Raw genomic sequence first — 21,541 nt, 5'->3', positions numbered from 1 at the left:
AACGCTTAAAGAAAATCTGTCACCAGTTTTCTGATATGTAATCTGAGAACAGCATGATGTAGGGGCTGAGATTCCAATTCCAGTGACGTGCCACTTACTGGGCTACTTGTCATTTTGATACAATCCCTGTTTTTTCTGCTGTAGTTTTAGCAGTGGTCAGAATGCTGAGCCCTTTATAGCCCCGCTCACACCACTGATTGGCAGCTTTCTGTGTACACTATACATTGACAGACCGCTACTAATCAGTGGTGGGGGCGGGGTTATCCAGAGCAGCTGGACTAGGAGGCACAAGTCAGGTAGTCCTGTAGTGATAATCTCCTGCTGATAAAATACTAAAAAGAGTAGTGGAAAAAAAGACAGGCGCATAGGGTTTTAACCGATAAACAACAGTAGGAGGATTATAGGGTGCACTCACCTATGGATGTTATGAACAGTCACAACACCTGATGGAGCATAAAAGCTGATGGAGACAGCTGCGGACCCATCGAATTGGAACAGACACTTCTAAAGAAAAAATCGGGGATCATCGCCGCGCTTATCACCATTAAATCCAATGGATATTTTTCAGGTCTTTTATTAGAGGAGTACAAAACAAGTCTACGCGTTTCAGGGGTCTCTGCCCCCTTCCTCAGGACAAGTAAATAATGACAAATCATAAATAAGATCTTCTGTGTCATTATTTACTTGTCCTGAGGAAGGGGGCAGAGACCCCTGAAACGTGTAGACTTGTTTTGTACTCCTTTAATAAATGACCTGAAAAATATCCATTGGATTTAATGGTGATAAGCGCGGCGATGATCCCCGATTTTCTTTAGAAGTGGCTGATAAAACAAACACTGAAACAGCAACGCACAGCCTAGTAAGTGACACATCACTGGAATCAGGATCTCTGCCTTTAAATTCTGCTCCCCTCAGAATAAATAGCAAAAATATGCTAACAGATTCCCCTTGGAATCAGTGTCTCCGATTACATAGGAAAAACCTGGTGATAGATTCTGGCAGCACAAAAAGGACTTGTCAAACCAAGCACATGCGCTGTGTGTGTGACCAAACAACTCAGTGCAGTTGTTTTCCCATCTATCCTCTGTCTCCTGTAAACCCAGAGCCGTCAATCAAGGAAGATGGGGGCTGAAATAGATGCAAATAGGTAGGAAGGTGGACTGAACTAGTGGGCCATGAAAAGGGGGCACAGAGCGGCTGCGCTTGGCTTTCAGTGTTGTCTTGTGCTGATAGGTTCTCAGTGAAGAATGCAGGTAAAGTCATGTACTCCTGTCCTCACACATGAACATGGAGAGGTTACCTGAAGCTGGCGCCATCTGCTGGTTAAGCATTCCCATTGGTGTTGGCGGAGGCACCACTCCCATTAGAGCTCCCACCGGGGTGCCAGCTCTGGGAGACGCGTTCTGCTGCTGCTGTTGCTGCTGCGCCGCTCGCTCCCTTTCTTGCTGCTCAGCTACTTTGGCAGCTCGTTCTGTGAAAAAAACAAGGTATATATGTTCATAAAAAGTCTTATGTCCCAAGTCTGGTGCTAAAACAGGGCTGCTGTGACTGTGCACCCAAAGAGGGGGACCACAGCCCCCTTCACTGTCAGATGTCCCAGGGGATAGACCCACCTAAAGGCCACGTCTCACTAAGCGACATCACTGCTGAGTCACGGTTTTTGTGACGCAACAGCGATCTTGCTAGCGATGTCGCTGTGTGTGACATACAGCAACGACCTGGCCCCTGCTGTGAGGTTGCCGCTGAATGTCCAGGACCATTTTTTGGTAGTTGCTCTCCCGCTGTGAAGCGCACATCGCTGTGTTTGACAGCGAGAGAGCAATGATCTGAATGTGCAGGGAGCAGGCTTCTGCGGACGCTGGTAACCAAGGTACACATTGGGTAACTAAACAAAGCGCTTTGCTTGGTTACCCAATATTTACCTTGGTTACCAGCGTCCGCAGCTTCTGCTCCCTGCTCACGTAGCCAAGGTACACATCGGGTAACTATAAGCAAAGCGCTTTGCTTAGTAACCCGATGTGTACCATGGCTACCAAGCACAGTGTCGTTACACGGGTCGCTGGTGGCTGATCTCTGATCGCTGTGGAGATCTGCCTGATTGACAGCTCACCAGCGACCATGTAGTGACGCTCCAGCGATTCCAGCCAGGTCAGATCGCTAGTGGGATCGCTGGAGCGTCGCTTAGTGTGACGGTACCTTAAGGTTAGGCCATCAATGGGCTGTCCATGTTATCAAGACTGGAGCCCAGATTCATCTCACAGTCTTATCACAAATCTGGGTTGAAAGGTCACAATTGTTTTTTAGACAACTTTTGTGTTTTTACACCATCTCCGCCAACTTTCTGAAAAGTGGATGGAGCTTAGCTTGATTGATCAGGAGGCGCAGTTATATTGGGGTCATAGTACAAAGCCTACTTAAAGGGTCCATGGGACAAATGTCTGATGGTCAGGGGCCTAACTGCTGGGATCTCAAACGATCCGAACAACTCTGAAAAGGCAACGACAACCTTCACTATTGGGTGACTCCAATTATGTTCTTGCAGCAGATCAGTGGTTGACTGCAGCGCTGTTCATGTGATATCACCATTGCAGCCGGTAAACAGCTGCGGAGGCGCTGGGGATGGAGAGTAGCGACTGATTATATTTTTAGGCACAGGCAGGCTGATGGTGTGCAGGACACTTATAGGGGGAATCCCTGTAATACAAGCAGTACCCTATAAAATATCCTAAAATACAAAAGACCTATCTGCAAACCAATAAAGGTGTGTGCACACGATCAGGACCCGCTGTGTCCTGGACGGAACGGGTCCTGACCTGCGGAGCTGTGAGTCTCCTTCGCAGGAGACCGCAACTGCTCGTGCCCCCGATCAGGGTTCAGGGTGCTGCGGTCTCTTGCTCGAGTTCTCCCTATGGAGGATGCTTGCGACTCCGCAGCAAAGAATTGACATGCTTGTAGCTCGGAAAGCCGCACCGCAGGTCAATTTATGCTGCAGGCTGCACACGCACAGTGGGTATGGGCTTTCTAGAAATCCCATCCATTGTGCTTGTACTGTACTGGGGGTGAAGCATCCACCCAGTATATTCCAAAAAAAAGCAAAGTGGATTAGACATGAATTAAATATATTTAATGTACTACAAAAGAAATGTCAGCGTCACGTGTTGCAAATTTTTTCTCAGTTGTTTCTGCACGTTTTCACTGTGGATTTCTTGCTTGGGCATCAATGCACGGGATAAAATCCACAGAAAACCTGCAGGTAAATCGTGCAGATCTAATCACAGGTTTATAGACCAGAAAGTTGTATGATGGATTACTTCCAACCAGTGTGGACGAACACCGACAGGTAAAGCCTTTTTCACACATCCATGCAAAACACACGTTTTCCACGGTCTGTGGTGTGCGCACGCGTGTGTTATCCCCGTGCTGTCCGTGTGACATCCGGATAGCACAAGGGCAGCATGAGCTAGTATACTTACCTGTCTCAGGCGCTGCAGTTACTTCTGGGTCCGCATTCAGTGCAGTGAATATTCATGAGCTTATTGAGCGGGCCCGGAAGCAACAGCAGAGGTAGAGACTGCAGCGCCGGAGACAGGTGATTAGACAAATTCTTTGCAATGAATATTCATGAGCTTAATGAGCGGGCCCGGAAGCAACAGCAGAGGTAGAGACTGCAGCGCCGGAGACAGGTGATTAGACAAATTCTTTGCAGTGAATATTCATGAGCTTATTGAGCGGGCCTGGAAGCAACAGCAGAGGTAGAAACTGCAGCGCTGGAGACAGGTGATTAGACAAATTCTTTATTTTTATGTCACGTGTCTTTTCTCTGGTACACGTATTCTGATGTCACACAGATCCCATCAGTGTGCGGTCTGAGTGACACCCGTGCTGCCGACACGCGTGCACTCCACACGAACCATAATGAATACACGGATGAGTGGTTCTACGTATGTCAGTGTCTCCGGTTACATGTGAAAATTGACATGGATGTGTGAAAGAGGCATAACCGTGTTGGTTAAAACGGCTGCAAATTTTTTTATTTTAGGTACACTATGCTCACAACAATTTAGATATCAAATATTAGTGTGATCAAATATTGGCAGCTTTAGGGGCGACCTTCTACATTCATCATGGTGCCCGATCTGCCAGCAGCACGGTATAGATCGAGATAAACTGAATAGGTTGATATGTAGGTTTGTAATCTGAATCCTGGCTTGGCAATCCAATAGGCAGTCCTGACCAGGGACTGATGGCCATCTATATATACAGGAAGGGCTGTCCATCACTGAGTAGGACCGCCTACTGGACTCCTAAGCACAGATAGGGAAGGAATCCAATTAATGGAAGCTCTGATTAATCTGTATCACATTGTAATACATCGTGCCTCTGTGTAACATGCTGCCCATATAATGCACAGCATTCCCAACAGACAGGTTTCTTTTCACACCATGCTCTAAATTTCTATATCCACAGGATATGCTATTAATGTATACGGTAGATGTGGTGCCCACCACAGGACCTGCATTTACAGTTAGGTCCAGAAATATTTGGACAGTGACACAAGTTTTGTTATTTTAGCTGTTTACAAAAACATGTTCAGAAATACAATTATATATATAATATGGGCTGAAAGTGCACACTCCCAGCTGCAATATGAGAGTTTTCACATCCAAATCGGAGAAAGGGTTTAGGAATCATAGCTCTGTAATGCATAGCCTCCTCTTTTTCAAGGGACCAAAAGTAATTGGACAAGGGACTCTAAGGGCTGCAATTAACTCTGAAGGCGTCTCCCTCGTTAACCTGTAATCAATGAAGTAGTTAAAAGGTCTGGGGTTGATTACAGGTGTGTGGTTTTGCATTTGGAAGCTGTTGCTGTGACCAGACAACATGCGGTCTAAGGAACTCTCAATTGAGGTGAAGCAGAACATCCTGAGGCTGAAAAAAAAGAAAAAATCCATCAGAGAGATAGCAGACATGCTTGGAGTAGCAAAATCAACAGTCGGGTACATTCTGAGAAAAAAGGAATTGACTGGTGAGCTTGGCAACTCAAAAAGGCCTGGGCGTCCACGGATGACAACAGTGGTGGATGATCGCCGCATACTTTCTTTGGTGAAGAAGAACCCGTTCACAACATCAACTGAAGTCCAGAACACTCTCAGTGAAGTAGGTGTATCTGTCTCTAAGTCAACAGTAAAGAGAAGACTCCATGAAAGTAAATACAAAGGGTTCACATCTAGATGCAAACCATTCATCAATTCCAAAAATAGACAGGCCAGAGTTAAATTTGCTGAAAAACACCTCATGAAGCCAGCTCAGTTCTGGAAAAGTATTCTATGGACAGATGAGACAAAGATCAACCTGTACAAGAATGATGGGAAGAAAAAAGTTTGGAGAAGAAAGGGAACGGCACATGATCCAAGGCACACCACATCCTCTGTAAAACATGGTGGAGGCAACGTGATGGCATGGGCATGCATGGCTTTCAATGGCACTGGGTCACTTGTGTTTATTGATGACATAACAGCAGACAAGAGTAGCCGGATGAATTCTGAAGTGTACCGGGATATACTTTCAGCCCAGATTCAGCCAAATGCCGCAAAGTTGATCGGACGGCGCTTCATAGTACAGATGGACAATTCCCCAAGCATACAGCCAAAGCTACCCAGGAGTTCATGAGTGCAAAACCGTAGAACATTCTGCAATGGCCAAGTCAATCACCAGATCTTAACCCAATTGAGCATGCATTTCACTTGCTCAAATCCAGACTTAAGACGGAAAGACCCACAAACAAGCAAGAACTGAAGGCTGCGGCTGTAAAGGCCTGGCAAAGCATTAAGAAGGAGGAAACCCAGCGTTTGGTGATGTCCATGGGTTCCAGACTTAAGGCAGTGATTGCCTCCAAAGGATTCGCAACAAAATATTGAAAATAAAAATATTTTGTTTGGGTTTGGTTTATTTGTCCAATTACTTTTGACCTCCTAAAATGTGGAGTGTTTGTAAAGAAATGTGTACAATTCCTACAATTTCTATCAGATATTTTTGTTCAAACCTTCAAATTAAACGTTACAATCTGCACTTGAATTCTGTTGTAGAGGTTTCATTTCAAATCCAATGTGGTGGCATGCAGAGCCCAACTCGCGAAAATTGTGTCACTGTCCAAATATTTCTGGACCTAGCTGTATGTAATCATAATAGGTCTAAAGGGTAAAGTGTCTCCGTGTGGAAAGTCAACATTATGGAATTTATAGGCCACACGGCGCTCTTCGGGGAATTTACATATGGAAATCTCGTCAGAGAGATGGCGGATAGGAGCTCTACGACCACGTACTGGGGTTTTGTAATCCTAAAAGTCAAAGTTGAACCTTTAAAAAGGGAACCTATGAAACTTCTGGTTTGGCTTCTTATCCTAAGTCATATGAAAAAGCTTGTTAAATGGAAGCAACCGCCAGGTTTTTGCCCTATAAACTAGAGTGTGTCATAATGGCGCCAGGAGTCTGATGAAAATGATATCTTTAGGTGGATTGCAGAATAATCTTTGTTCAAAACCTACAGAAATTACAGAATTTGTGCTGATGCTTGAACATCAGGGCGACACTAGGTGGGGTTGGGTCCTCTGTAATGATTCCTCCTCCTGCCTTACCTCATTTTTTCATTCATATGACACAGTCTTCAACAACATGGAATCAGCGCATGCGCGAACCACGATCTCCGGCGTCATTTTACTAAGGACACCCTGGAAATGACTGAGTGGCGGCGGCGCATGCGCTGATGAAAAAAAAAAGAAAAATTCAATCTGCACATGCGCCGGTCATATTCGTCTCCAGTGTCTTCAATAAAATGGCGCAGGAGATCGCAGTACGCACTTGCACTGATTCTGGCGCCATTTTAATGTAGAACACGTCACAATAGAAATGCGTTCATGCCGCCAACATCGGTAATGGCGCCTGCAGCGCAAAATTTAAAAGGAGAAAAGGAGGCAAGGCAGAAGGAGGAATCATCACAGAGAACATGAACCACCAAGTCCCACCCTGATGCTTAAGGTACCGCACCACTAACGTCATTTTGGAAAGTTTGGACAAAGATTGCTCTGCAATAAAGCCTCGGATTTCTCAACTAAACTTATCACTTTAATCAGCATCCTAGCGCCATTATTTCACTGCCTCTGGTTTATAGGGCAAAAACCTTGTGTTTGGTTCCCTCTAACAAGCTTCTTCACATGACTTCGGATAAGAAGCATAACCAGAAGCATCAATTGGAGACAAGGTGATTTAGGGTTTTTGCTCCTCATCAGTGCAAAGCAGGAGATCTGATTTGGCTAGGTGAGAGGCTTCTGATGGGATTCTGAAGAGTAACCTTTCTCCTGGAGGAGAGCCCAAGTCAGGCCAAGTGGTGAACTCTCCACAGCACTGATGACGGGTAAACACCCAAAACATGTGTCTACAAATGGAGTTTCTAGTTTAGCTGCTTTTGCCAAGTCATGTGGCAAGGCTCATTAACGGGTTAATATTGATTTTTAGGATTCTACATCCAACAGGGCACATTACTAATACTGTCCGTTGCCTCTTCAAAGAAGCTACTGTGTTTTTTTTCCGGAAATAAGACAGGGTCTTATATTATTTATTGCCATGAAAGATGCGCTATGGGGCTTATACATCAGGGGATGTCTTTTTTTTTTTTTTTTTTTTGCAATGAACAGAAATCCACATTTATTCAAATATAGTCTTCTGCAATTAAGAGACCTTTTGGTGACAACTCAGTCACATGATGTGATGTCACAAAGGTCCTTAAGCAGTCTTATCAGGATATAAACGCTGGGGCCTCTAGGAGGATGGGGGCCTTGTGAAATTACCCGGTTTGCTCTCCCTTTTCCCTAATGCCAGCCCTCCATACCAGGCTGTCTCCTGTTCAGTTCTTTCAGACTGCTGTGAGAGACCTTTGATCACATGACTGTGAAGTCATCGAAGGTCCTTAAACACTCTTACCCTCAGAATACAACTGCTGAGGTCCCTAAGAGAGTGGGGCCCTGAGAAATTGTGCAGTTTGGCTCCCCCCACCGTCAGTTCTGACTGTAACTAGGGCTTATTTTGGAGGAGGGCTTACATTTTAAGTATACTCCAAAAATCCTGTAAAAAAAATCATGCTAGGACATATTTTCAGAGTAGGTCTTATTTTCGGGAAACACGGTATTTGCTTTTAGTGGAGAGTTGTAACTGTGGAAATGCCGACCACCTCTCCACTCATGGCTTAACGAGTGACGGCTCCGTTCTCGGGAAAAATGTAGGTCCAAATGGTGGGATCCACTTTACTATATACTGTATTTTTCAGATTATAAGACGCACTTTTACTCCCAAACATTTGGGAGGAAAATGAGGGGTGTCTTATAAGCCAAATGGAGCTTACATGGGAGGGGGGGGGGGGGGGATGGAGAATGGTCAAAGGAGGCAGGGGCAATGCTGCGGGTGCTGAGGCAGGAGTCATCCTAAAAATGTCGGCGGTGCGGGCTTCAAATAATGGCACCTGGCGTCGGCACGTGCACAGATTGAGCTCTCGGCTCAATATCTCATCTGTGCACGCGCCTAATCCAGCCCACCTATCTCCCAACATCGGACTTAAGGAAAATGGCACCCGGAGGTGGTGCATGCGCAGATGAGATCTCGGCCGACAGATTAATCTGCACTTGCACCGGTTTTCCTTAAGTCCGATGTTAGGAGATCAATGGGCCAGAGGAGGCGTAAGAGCAGATGAAATCTTGAGTTGAGAGCTCAAATTTGCACACGCGCTGATTCCGGGCACCATTTTCCTTAAGTCCGATGTTGGGAGATCAATGGAATGGAGGTGGCACGTGCACAGATGACATCTTGAGCCGACAGCTCAATCTGCGCATGCGCCGACTCCGGGCGCCATTTCTTTGACGCCCAAACCACTCAGTTTCTGGATGTTTCCTGCCTCACAGCAACCACCCGATGCATCGCCCTACTCCACCACCTCTCCTGCCTCTTGTGATCCCACTTCACCACCGCTGGATTTTAAGATGGACCCCATATTTTGTTTTTTACCCTTTTCTTTTCTCTAAATTTGGAGTGCGTCTTATAAAAAGAAAAATACGCTATTTATGACACGTTTTTAATCAAAAATCAATCGAGCTTGCAGCCGGAATTGTGTATTTTACCTTCATAATCCGCCTTCTTTGTGGCCTCGAGGTTCCTCCACTCGGTTCCTACCAATCTGCTAAGTTCCCCAAAAGAGTAGTCTGGATGTTGGGCTTTAATAACCGCCCTCATTTCACTACTGAAAAGGATGTACCCGCTCATGTTAATCTTCCTCTTGCCTCCTTCCTTCTTGGTGCTGTTCTTGCCCGACTTTGGCGTTGACTGGAATGGAGAAAACGTTAGATATTTCTTTCGGACGTCCTAGACGACAACATTGCCATTCTTAAAATAGGATCATATTTAGAATTACTGACACCCAGTGAGAAAAAAAAAAAAAAGAGGAATTTTTTTTTAATTTATTTTTTTCGGTGGCTGTTGCTGACCCCAGGCAGTCGTAGGCTAAATCCGTGGTTAGAGAGTGGACAGTTTCGGTATGGTTCTATGTTAGATGAGATCTAGGAAATGGAGACACGTAAGGAAAAAAAAACAAACCACCGACAAGCTAGGAAGACATTCAGCAGAAACGCAAGCACAGCCACGACAAAGCAGCAATACCACGCAATCCGCCCCCCCAACCCCAGAGAGAAGAGGTTACTAGCCATCTAAATACTGGAAAATAAACACTGGGCCTGACCTCGGCTCCCAAAATTTACCTTTCCGTTGTCTAAACCCTGTTTGGGTAATTTGCTGTCCACTGTTTCCCCTGGTTCGCCGCCATCTTTGGTTTGTTTGTCACTGGGTGTCTCAGTGGGTTCTGGCTCTTTTACGCTTTCCCCTTGCGTCAATAAGGGAGGGGAGGGAGGCCTGACCGCAGGCGTCAGGTCGTCGGTGCATCGGGGGGAGCTCGGTTGCGCGGCGGTGGCCTGATTTAGTGTTATTAAAAACACCAATTGCAAAAAAGGATTGACAAAAAAAAAATAAATAATAATAATAATTGTAGTAAAAATAATAATAATATCTGCATTTGTAAGAAAGACAGGGAATAGCATGAGCTAGGAGACAACATATAGAAGATGTAGATGTATACGTGGTATTGCTGCTTTTCTTTATTCTGTCCAAGCGGCAAAAGCCTCTGCAAAACCGGGAGTCCCCAACAAACATGGAACCCCAACTGATAACGCCACAGGATGAGCCGAAAGCGCCCCGCTAATGACAGCACGTCACACGGAAAATGGAAAAGCCTCTTTACCTCATCGGTTTTGAAGAATCACCAAAGACGTTCGCCGTAAAGAAGGGAATTTTGTTTACTTACCGTAAATTCCTTTTCTTCTAGCTCCAATTGGGAGACCCAGACAATTGGGTGTATAGCTACTGCCTCCGGAGGCCACACAAAGCACTACACTTAAAAGTGTAAAGCCCCTCCCCTTCTGCCTATACACCCCCCGTGGGATCACGGGCTCCTCAGTTTTAGTGCAAAAGCAAGAAGGAGGAAAGCCAATAACTGGTTTAAAAACAAATTCAATCCGAAGAAACATCGGAGAACTGAAACCATTCAACATGAACAACATGTGTACCCGAAAAAACAAAAATCCCTAAGAAAACAGGGCGGGTGCTGGGTCTCCCAATTGGAGCTAGAAGAAAAGGAATTTACGGTAAGTAAACAAAATTCCCTTCTTCTTTGTCGCTCCTAATTGGGAGACCCAGACAATTGGGACGTCCAAAAGCAGTCCCTGGGTGGGTAAAATAACACCTCGTGACAGGACCGTAAAACAGCCCTTTCCTACAGGTGGGCAACCGCCGCCTGAAGGACTTGTCTACCTAGGCTGGCGTCCGCCGAAGCGTAGGTATGCACCTGATAATGCTTGGTGAAAGTGTGCAGACTCGACCAGGTAGCCACCTGGCACACCTGCTGAGCCGTAGCCTGGTGCCGTAATGCCCAGGACGCACCCACGGCTCTGGTAGAATGGGCCTTCAGCCCTGAGGGAACCGGAAGCCCAGCAGAACGGTAGGCTTCAAGAATTGGTTCCTTGATCCACCGAGCCAAGGTGGATTTGGAAGCTTGCGACCCTTTACGCTGACCAGCGACAAGGACAAAGAGTGCATCCGAGCGGCGCAGGGGCGCCGTGCGGGAAATGTAGATTCGGAGTGCTCTCACCAGATCCAACAGATGCAAATCCTTTTCACATTGATGAACTGGATGAGGACACAAAGAAGGTAAGGAGATATCCTGATTGAGATGAAAGGGGGATACCACCTTAGGGAGAAACTCCAGAATCGGGCGCAGAACCACCTTGTCCTGGTGAATCACCAGGAAGGGAGATTTGCATGACAGCGCTGCTAGCTCGGACACTCTCCTAAGAGAGGTGACCGCTACTAGAAAAGTCACTTTCTGTGAAAGGCGAGAAAGGGAAACATCCCTCATAGGCTCGAAAGGCGGCTTCTGGAGAGCAATTAGAACCCTGTTCAGATCCCAGGGCTCTAACGGCCGCTTGTAAGGCGGGACGACATGACAAACCCCTTGCAGGAACGTGCGTACCTGAGGAAGTCGTGCTAGGCGCTTCTGAAAAAATACAGATAGCGCTGAGACTTGTCCTTTAAGGGAGCCGAGCGACAAACCTTTTTCCAAACCGGATTGTAGGAAGGAAAGAAAAGTAGGCAATGCAAATGGCCAGGGAGAAACTCCCTGAGCAGAACACCAAGATAAGAATATCTTCCACGTCCTGTGGTAGATCTTGGCGGAGGTTGGTTTTCTAGCCTGTCTCATGGTGGCAATGACCTCTTGAGATAATCCTGAATACGCTAGGATCCAGGACTCAATGGCCACACAGTCAGGTTCAGGGCCGCAGAATTCCGATGGAAAAACGGCCCTTGAGACAGCAAGTCTGGTCGGTCTGGTAGCGCCCACGGTTGACCCACCGTGAGATGCCACAGATCCGGGTACCACGACCTCCTCGGCCAGTCTGGAGCGACGAGGATGGCGCGGCGGCAGTCGGACCTGATCTTGCGCAGCACTCTGGGCAACAGTGCCAGAGGTGGGAACACATAAGGTAGCCGGAACTGCGACCAATCTTGAACTAAGGCGTCCGCCGCCAGAGCTCGGTGATCGTGAGACCGCGCCATGAAAACTGGGACCTTGTTGTTGTGCCGGGACGCCATTAGGTCGACGTCCGGCATCCCCCAGCGGCGACAGATCTCCTGAAACACGTCCGGGTGAAGAGACCATTCCCCTGCGTCCATACCCTGGCGACTGAGAAAATCTGCTTCCCAGTTGTCCACGCCTGGGATGTGAACTGCGGATATGGTGGATGCCGTGTCTTCCACCCACGTCAGAATCCGCCGGACTTCCTGGAAGGCTTGCCGACTGCGTGTTCCTCCTTGGTGGTTGATGTATGCCACCGCTGTGGAGTTGTCCGACTGAATTCGGATCTGCTTGCCTTCCAGCCACTGCTGGAAGGCTTGTAGGGCAAAATACACTGCTCTGATTTCCAGAACATTGATCTGAAGGGTGGACTCTTGCTGAGTCCACGTACCCTGAGCCCTGTGGTGGAGAAAAACTGCTCCCCACCCTGACAGACTCGCGTCCGTCGTGACCACCGCCCAGGATGGGGGTAGGAAGGACTTTCCCTTTGACAATGAGGTGGGAAGAAGCCACCACCGAAGAGATTCCTTGGCCGTCTGAGAAAGGGAGACGTTCCTGTCGAGGGACGCCGACTTCCCGTCCCATTGGCGGAGAATGTCCCATTGTAGTGGACACAGATGAAACTGCGCGAAAGGGACTGCCTCCATTGCTGCTACCATCTTCCCTAGGAAGTGCATGAGGCGTCTCAAGGGGTGTGACTGGTCTTGAAGGAGAGATCGCACCCCTGTCTGTAGTGAACGCTGTTTGTCCAGCGGAAGCTTCACTATCGCTGAGAGAGTATGAAACTCCATGCCAAGATATGTTAGCGATTGGGTCGGGGTCAGATTTGACTTGGAAAAGTTGATGATCCACCCGAAACTCTGGAGAGTCTCCAGCGCAACGTTCAGGCTGTGTTGGCATGCCTCTTGAGAGGGAGCCTTGACAAGCAGATCGTCTAAGTAAGGGATCACAGAGTGTCCCTGAGAGTGCAGGACTGCTACCACTGCTGCCATGACCTTGGTGAAGGCCCGTGGGGCTGTCGCCAGACCGAAAGGCAGAGCTACGAACTGAAGGTGTTCGTCTCCTATAACGAAGCGTAGAAAACGCTGATGCTCTGGAGCAATCGGCACGTGGAGATAAGCATCCTTGATGTCTATTGATGCTAGGAAATCTCCTTGAGACATTGCGGCGATGATGGAGCGGAGGGATTCCATCCGGAACCGTCTGGTTTTCACGTACTTGTTGAGAAGTTTTAGGTCCAGAACGGGACGGAAAGATCCGTCCTTTTTTGGCACCACAAACAAATTGGAGTAAAAACCGTGACCTTGCTCCTGAAGAGGAACAGGGATCACCACTCCTTCTGCCTTTAGAGTGCACATCGCCTGCAGAAGAGCATCGGCTCGGTCGGGAGGCGGAGACGTTCTGAAGAATCGAGTTGGAGGACGAGAACTGAACTCTATCCTGTACCCGTGGGACAGAATGTCTCTCACCCAACGGTCTTGGACCTGTGGCAGCCAAATGTCGCCAAAGCGGGAGAGCCTGCCACCGACCGAGGATGCGGAGAGAGGAGGCCGAAAGTCATGAGGAAGCCGCCTTGGTAGCGGGTCTTCCGGCTGTCTTTTTAGGGCGTGACTGAGCCCGCCAAGAATCTGAGTTCCTCTGATCCTTTTGAGTCCTTTTGGACGAGGAGAATTGGGACCTGCCCGAGCCTCGAAAGGACCGAAACCCCGACTGTCCCCTCCTCTGTTGGGGTTTGGTTTGTCTGGGCTGAGGTAAGGATGAATCCTTACCCTTGGACTGTTTAATGATTTCATCCAAACGCTCACCAAACAGTCGATCACCAGAAAATGGCAGACTGGTTAAGCCTTTTTGGACGCAGAATCTGCCTTCCATTCCCTTAACCACAAGGCTCTGCGTAAAACCACGGAGTTGGCGGACGCCACTGCCGTACGGCTCGTAGAGTCCAGAACAGCATTAATCGCGTAAGACGCAAATGCAGACATTTGAGAGGTTAAGGATGCCACCTGCGGAACAGATGTACGTGTGACCGTGTCAATCTGTGTAAGACCAGCTGAAATAGCTTGGAGTGCCCATACGGCTGCGAATGCTGGAGCAAACGACGCGCCGATAGCTTCATAGATGGATTTCAACCAGAGCTCCATCTGTCTGTCAGTGGCATCTTTAAGTGCAGCCCCATCCTCCACTGCAACTATGGATCTAGCCGCAAGCCTGGAGATTGGGGGATCCACCTTGGGACACTGGGTCCAGCCTTTGACCACGTCAGGGGGAAAGGGATAACGTGTATCCTTAAGCCGTTTGGAGAAACGCTTATCTGGATAAGCGTGGTGTTTCTGGACTGCCTCTCTAAAGTCAGAGTGGTCCAGAAAAGTACTTAATTTACGCTTGGGATACCTGAAAAGGAATTTCTCCTGCTGTGAAGCTGACTCCTCCACCGGAGGAGCTGGGGGAGAAATATCCAACATTCTATTGATGGACGCTATAAGATCATTCACTATGGCGTCACCATCAGGTGTATCCAAATTGAGAGCGGTCTCAGGATCAGAATCCTGATCAGCTACCTCCGCCTCATCATACAGAGAGTCCTCCTGCTGGGACCCTGACCAGTGTGATGAAGTCGAGGGCCGCTCATAGCGAGCTCGCTTAGGCTGTCTGGGACTGTCGTCCGTGTCCGAGCCGTCACCCTGGGATGCATGGGACACCCCCGGAGCCCGGAGCTGTTCCAACTGAGGGGGACCAGGGAGCAATGATTCAACAGTGCCCATGGTCTGAGTTACTGGTCTAGACTGCAAAGTTTCTAGAATTTTAGTCATAGTCACAGACAATCTATCAGCAAAAACTGCAAACTCTGTCCCCGTCACCTGGACAGTATTCACAGGTGGTTCTCCCTGGGTCACCTCTAGCAGAGGCCCCGGCCGAGCAGTTGCCACAGGGGCCGAGCACTGCACACAATGGGGGTCAGTGGAACCTGCCGGTAGAGTAGCCTCACATGCGGTGCAAGCAGCATAGAAAGCCTGTGCCTTGGCACCCTTGCTTTTTGCGGATGACATGCTGTTGTCTCCTCTGAGCAATCTAGGAGGGTATATAGCCAAGAATCACCAGCGACCGTACAGTGCAATGTATAGCATGCAAGCATAGAAATACAAATGTACACTTCGGCACTAGTGGGGTCAGCACCAGAGGTGCCGCTTACCGCCCGCTCAAACGCGGGTGTGTGGTCGCCAGAATCCCGTGTCTGGGTCTCCCAGAACTTGTCTCCCCTCTCCAGCTCAGACTGCACACAGGAATGGCTGCCGGCGTTCTGTGAAGAGGGGCGGACCGTGGGCGTGCCTCAGACAAAGTGCGGGAAACTGGCGTCCCACTGTGCCCAGTGTGAGGGCTGGAGTATGTAAAGTAGACTCCAGCCCTCTGCGCTGACATTCTGTACAGCGTCCCGCCCTTCCCCTGACTGGCAGGCCTGGGGGCGGGAACGAAACGAAACTAGGCCGCAAAAGCCGGGGACTCGAGTAATAAGCGCGGCCGTCATACATGCACGGCCAGCGCGGAAGTCCCCGGCGCACCACAAGTCCCAGCCGCGCCGCAGCAAACTGACAGCAGCGGCCGGCGCGGCAGTTCCCAATACATAGACTCACTTAGCAGAGCTGTAGTGAGTAGTGGCACAAGCGTGCGGCGCTGTTGTCCCCGGCACACTAACACACCCAGCAATGCTGCAGTGTGTCTGCGTCTGTATGGGGACACAGAGTACCTTGATGTAGCAGGGCCCTGTCCCTGACGATACTCAGCTCCATATCCAGCAGATTCCCCAGGGGCTGTGGATGGAGCACGGTCTCAGTGCCTGGAGACCGGTAAAATCCCACTTCACCCAGAGCCCTAAGGGGGATGGGGAAGGATGCAGCATGTGGGCTCCAGCCTCCGTACCCGCAATGGGTACCTCAACCTTAACAAACACCGCCGACAAAAGTGGGGTGAGAAGGGAGCATGCTGGGGGCCCTAGTATGGGCCCTCTTTTCTTCCATCCGACATAGTCAGCAGCTGCTGCTGACTAAACAGTGGAGCTATGCGTGGATGTCTGACCTCCTTCGCACAAAGCATGAAAACTGAGGAGCCCGTGATCCCACGGGGGGTGTATAGGCAGAAGGGGAGGGGCTTTACACTTTTAAGTGTAGTGCTTTGTGTGGCCTCCGGAGGCAGTAGCTATACACCCAATTGTCTGGGTCTCCCAATTAGGAGCGACAAAGAAATCACATTTTCCAGTTGTTAAATTATTCACCTGACAGTTGTGTACTTAAAGGGTTAATCCCATCCCAATATGCAGTAGGTGTAATAATAATATTAGAAATACCTCCAATTAGACATGTAGTATAGTTCTTCTGATTCACTATGTCACTTACCTCATGTGCAGGGCATTGCAGGACCTTTGGTATCCATGGTTATGTCCACGCATATAGTCACAGTTAGTTAGTTTCTACTGGTCATAACCATGGATCCTTAAGGTACTGCAATGTCCCCAATCACTATGTCACTTACCTCATGTGCAGGGCATTGCAGGACCTTTAGTATCCATGGTTATGTCCACGCATATAGTCACAGTTAGTTGCTACTGGTCATGACCATGGATCCTTAAGGTACTGCAATGTCCTCCTTCACGATGTCACTTACCTCATGTGCAGGGTATTGCAGGACCTTTGGTATCCATGGTTATGTCCATGCATATAGTGATAGTCAGTTGCCACAGGTCATAACCATGGATCCTTAAGGTACTGCAATGTCTTGATTCACTATGCCACTTACATCATGCGCAGGGCATTGCAGGACCTTTGGTATCCATGGTTATGACCATGGTTATGTCCACACATATGGTCACAGTTAGTTAGCTTCTACTGGTCAGAAGCATGGATTGTTAAGGTACTGCAATGTCCTGATTCACTGTGTCACTTACATCATGTGCAGGAGGGCATTGCAGGACCTTAGGTACCCATTGTTATGTCCACGCATATAGTGACAGTTAATTAGTTGCTGCTGGTTATAACCATTAAAGCGGTATGTCCACCTTCAAGATCCTATTCCAATATGTAGTAGGTGTAGTAATAATTTTACCAAATACCTCCAATTAAAAATGTAGTATAGTTCTCCTGATATAGCTAGGTCTCTTACCGCATGTGCAGGGCATTGCACCAGGGTTGTGGAGTCGGTAAACAAAATCTCCGACTCCAACTCTGACTTCTTAATTTCCCTGATTCTGACTCCAAATTTGACTCCCTCATACAGTTGAAACCCCGTTTCCATCCACTCTCTATAAAGACACATCTGCAGGTTTTTCCCTCCGCTCTCTATAAAGACAGATCTGCAGGTTTTTCCCACCGCTCTCTATAAAGACACATCTGCAGGTTTTTCCCTCCGCTCTCTATAAAGACACATCTGCAGGTTTTTCCCTCCGCTCTCTATAAAAAGACACATCTGCAGGTTATTCCCTCCGCTCTCTATAAAAAGACACATCTGCAGGTTTTTCCCTCCGCTCTCTATAAAAAAGACACATCTGCAGGTTATTCCCTCCGCTCTCTATAAAGACACATCTGCAGGTTTTTCTCACTTTCTGACATGAAATGAGAATTAACCTTTCCCGTTTTTGGTTAATCAGGAACCAAAATTATTTATATTTGTCAAATGCCAGAATAATAATGAGAGAGAATGTTTTATAGCATTTTTATTACTTTCTGCAAAGTCAAAAGTTTCCCTCCATATCATTAGTATTCGGTACCATTGCCCTGACCCTGTATGACTTGGGTGAAACATTCTGGATCTGGCTTCTCACAATAGTTGGTGGAATTTGGGCCCATTCCTTCTGACAGACCTGGTGTAACTGAGCCATGTTTGTTGGTCGCCTTGCTTGCACTGGCATTTTCCATTTTTCCCATAAATTTGCAGTAGGTTTCAGATGAGGGCTTTGTGATGGCCACTCCAAAACATTGACTTTGTTATCCTTAAGCCACTTTGTAACCAGTTTGGCAGTAGCTTCAAGTCATTGTCCATTTGGAAGACCCCTTTCCGCCCAAGCTTTAAGTTCCTGGCTGATGTCTTGAGATGTTCTTCAGTATTGCCCCATAATCTTCTTTCCTCATGATGCCAGATATTTTGTGACATGCACCAGTCCCTCCTGCAGCAAAACAACCCCACAACATGATGCTGCCTCCCCCGTGTTTCACAGTTGAGATGGTGTTCTTAGGCTTCAAAGCTTCTCCCTTTTCCCTCCAAACATAAAGATGGTTATTATGGTCAAACAGTTCAATTTTAGTTTCGTCAGACCACAGGACATGTCTCTAAACAGTGGGCTCGTGCAAACAATGTAGTTTCTTTTGGAGTAATGGCTTCTTCCTGGCAGAGTGGCCTTTCAACCCATGTTGATACAGTACTCGTTTCACTGTGGATAATGACACAATCTTACCAGCTTCCTCCAGCATCTTCACAAGGTCTTCTGCTTTTGATCTTGGGTTGATATGCACATGTCTGACCAAAGCACATTCATCTCTGGTATACAGAACCCATCTCCTTCCTGTATTGTCGATGTGAAGTTTTTTATTGCTATTTTTTGATAAAGAAATATTTTTATAATTAGCCTTAAATGCTCCCATTTATTCTCCTTATATATATGATTCATATGGAGTGGCTTCAGTTTAAAACATAAAAGTATATACGAGATGTGTATTGGTCAATCTTATGTGTATCTCCTTCCTGAGCGGTATGATGGCTGGACATTCCCATCTTGTTTGTAGTTGTGTATAATTGTTTGTACAGATGAACAAATCAGTTTTCGGTATCCGGAAATTGCACCCAATGATGAACCAGACCAAGTCCACAATTCTCTTCCTGAGATCTTGGCTGATTTCTTTTGACTTTCCCACGATGCTACACAAAGAAGCAGTGTGTTTCAGGTGTGCATTAAAATACATCCACAGGTGTGTCTGTAATTAACTCAGATGTTGCCAATAAGCCTATCAGAAGCTTCCAAAAACATGACATCATATGGGCTGTCCCATATTGTTTAAAGGCACAGTACTCTTAGTGTATGTAAACGTTTGACTTTGCAGGAAGTAATAAAAATGCCTTAAAACATTCTCGCTCATTATTCTGGCATTTGACAAATATAAATAATTTTGGTTCCTAATGGACCTTAAACGGGAAAGGTTTATTCTGATTTCATGTCAGATAGAGGGAAAAACCTGCAGATGTGTCTTTATAGAGAGCGGAGGGAAAAACCTGCAGATGTGTCTTTATAGAGAGCGGAGGGAAAAACCTGCAGATGTGTCTTTATAGAGAGCAGAGGGAAAAACCTGCAGATGTGTCTTTATAGAGAGCGGAGGGAAAACCCTGCAGATGTGTCTTTATAGAGAGCGGAGGGAAAACCCTGCAGATGTGTCTTTATAGAGAGCGGAGGGAAAAACCTGCAGATGTGTCTTTATAGAGAGCGGAGGGAAAACCCTGCAGATGTGTCTTTATAGAGAGCGGAGGGAAAAACCTGCAGATGTGTCTTTATAGAGAACGGAGGGGAAAACCCTGCAGATGTGTCTTTATAGAGAGCGGAGGGAAAAACCTGCAGATGTGTCTTTATAGAGAACGGAGGGGAAAACCTGCCGATGTGTCTTTATAGAGAACGGAGGGAAAAACCTGCCGATGTGTCTATATAGAGCGTGGAGGGAAAAACCTGCAGATGTGTCTTTATAGAGAGCGGAGGGAAAAACCTGCAGATGTGTCTTTTTAGATAGTGAATGTAAACTTCTGGTTTCAATTGTACATCACTCACGTGTGTGATAAATTTACTGTAGTACAATGGTAACATCACTACTTCTATCATGGAGCTGAAGTGCAGCACAGATTCATCTCAACTAAAAGCCGAGATTCTTTGATCAGGAGCAGAACAGACATTTATAGGACATTTCACAACTTTCCCAAATTCTTATAAAAAAATATTCATCACATTCTGCATTGAACGGCTGTACCCAATTTATTATATATCTTAGGAGTCGGTCCATTTTATACCAACTACAACTCAGACTCCACGCCTCTGACTCCACAGCCCTGCATTGCATGGTTATGGCCACAGCAACTGTCACTATATGAATGGATGAAATCATGGATATCTAAGCTGCAATGCCCTGCACATGAAGTAAGAGACTTGGCTATATCAGGAGAATGGGACAACATTTCTAATTGGAGGTATTTGGCAAGATTATTGTACTACATATTGGGATAGGATCTTGGAGATGGAAAGGGATATAACCTAGCATATACAGGAGGGTCTTTGCTCAGGACCACCTCTATGTGCTAACAAGCAGTGGCATGTAAATGTTCAGCTCACAATACTAAATTTTCACCGGTGGGGAAGGTTTTTTAGGGATTACCCCATGGTGATCAGCCAATTTTGATATTGATGAGACGGCCCCTTTAACGAGGCGAGGTCCCGGAGGCGCTTTATAAGCAGCACTCCTCTGACCAATGCTCCCCATATTAATAGTATTGTTAATTCCCAAACCCCCTTTTCCCCCTCTCCCATTATTCTTTTCTTGATTTTGGCCCAATTAAATGGGCTGGTGTGCACACTATTTATTTTTAATATTAAATACATGTATGTAGGGCTAAATGATTGCAGTTCAGTTTCATTCAGAATTGTGGACGTTTCGTAGACGACGTCCATCAAGTTTATCCTATACCCCAACATCTTTATCCAGAGGAGGCAAAACCCCCGTGAAGCAGGGGCTAATTTCCCCATATTAGGAGCAAAATTCCTTCTCAACTCCCATCACAGAATCTACCACCCATAACTTGTAATATATTTTTCAGAAAAAGGCATCATGGACATCCTTTTTTAGTGAATTAGCCATTACAACATTTTGTGGAAGTTTAGGTCATCACCTGCTTTGCACTGTATGGCAGATTGCAAAATGAGTCAACTGAGACACCATCAGTGAGCTCCTTCTGACAGCAAAGTAACTTTTTTTTTATCTTTTTGTGAGCTCTTCTCAGCTATTTTATGACCACAGATCAAAGGGAATCGAAATCTGTAAAAGCAATTTTTATTTTGTATGAAACCTATTTATAAAATTAAATGTTTAGCCCCAGATACATATATTTCAGTATATGGTTAGTATATTTTTGAGCATACACTCACTGAAAAAAAGCAGATTAATAGGTGGCAGTACATGAAAATTATCACTCAAATGAAATGTGTCCCTTTGGCTGAGGGCACACGTATTAAAGGGACATTTGTGTGTCCTTTATTACTAGTTGGTGTCATTAAAAGGCTCTATATACCTAAAAATGCAGGGTA

The 21,541-nt window shown here is 46.8% G+C and overlaps 1 protein-coding gene across 1 annotated transcript in view; it reads right to left on the bottom strand.

Annotated features, from left to right (window-relative positions):
- The window catches only part of PBRM1 (polybromo 1), a 241,718-nt gene that overhangs the window by 20,056 nt on the left and 200,121 nt on the right, over positions 1–21,541 (bottom strand). The window contains 2 exon segments of the mRNA XM_075321737.1: positions 1,301–1,471; positions 9,164–9,365. Coding sequence (XP_075177852.1) covers positions 1,301–1,471; positions 9,164–9,365 — 373 coding nt within the window.

The sequence above is a fragment of the Anomaloglossus baeobatrachus genome, chromosome 8, assembly GCF_048569485.1.
Source record: "Anomaloglossus baeobatrachus isolate aAnoBae1 chromosome 8, aAnoBae1.hap1, whole genome shotgun sequence".
NCBI lineage: Eukaryota > Metazoa > Chordata > Amphibia > Anura > Aromobatidae > Anomaloglossus > Anomaloglossus baeobatrachus.
Note: the sequence above shows the minus strand (reverse complement) of the source record. Positions and strands in the feature narration are given on the sequence as shown.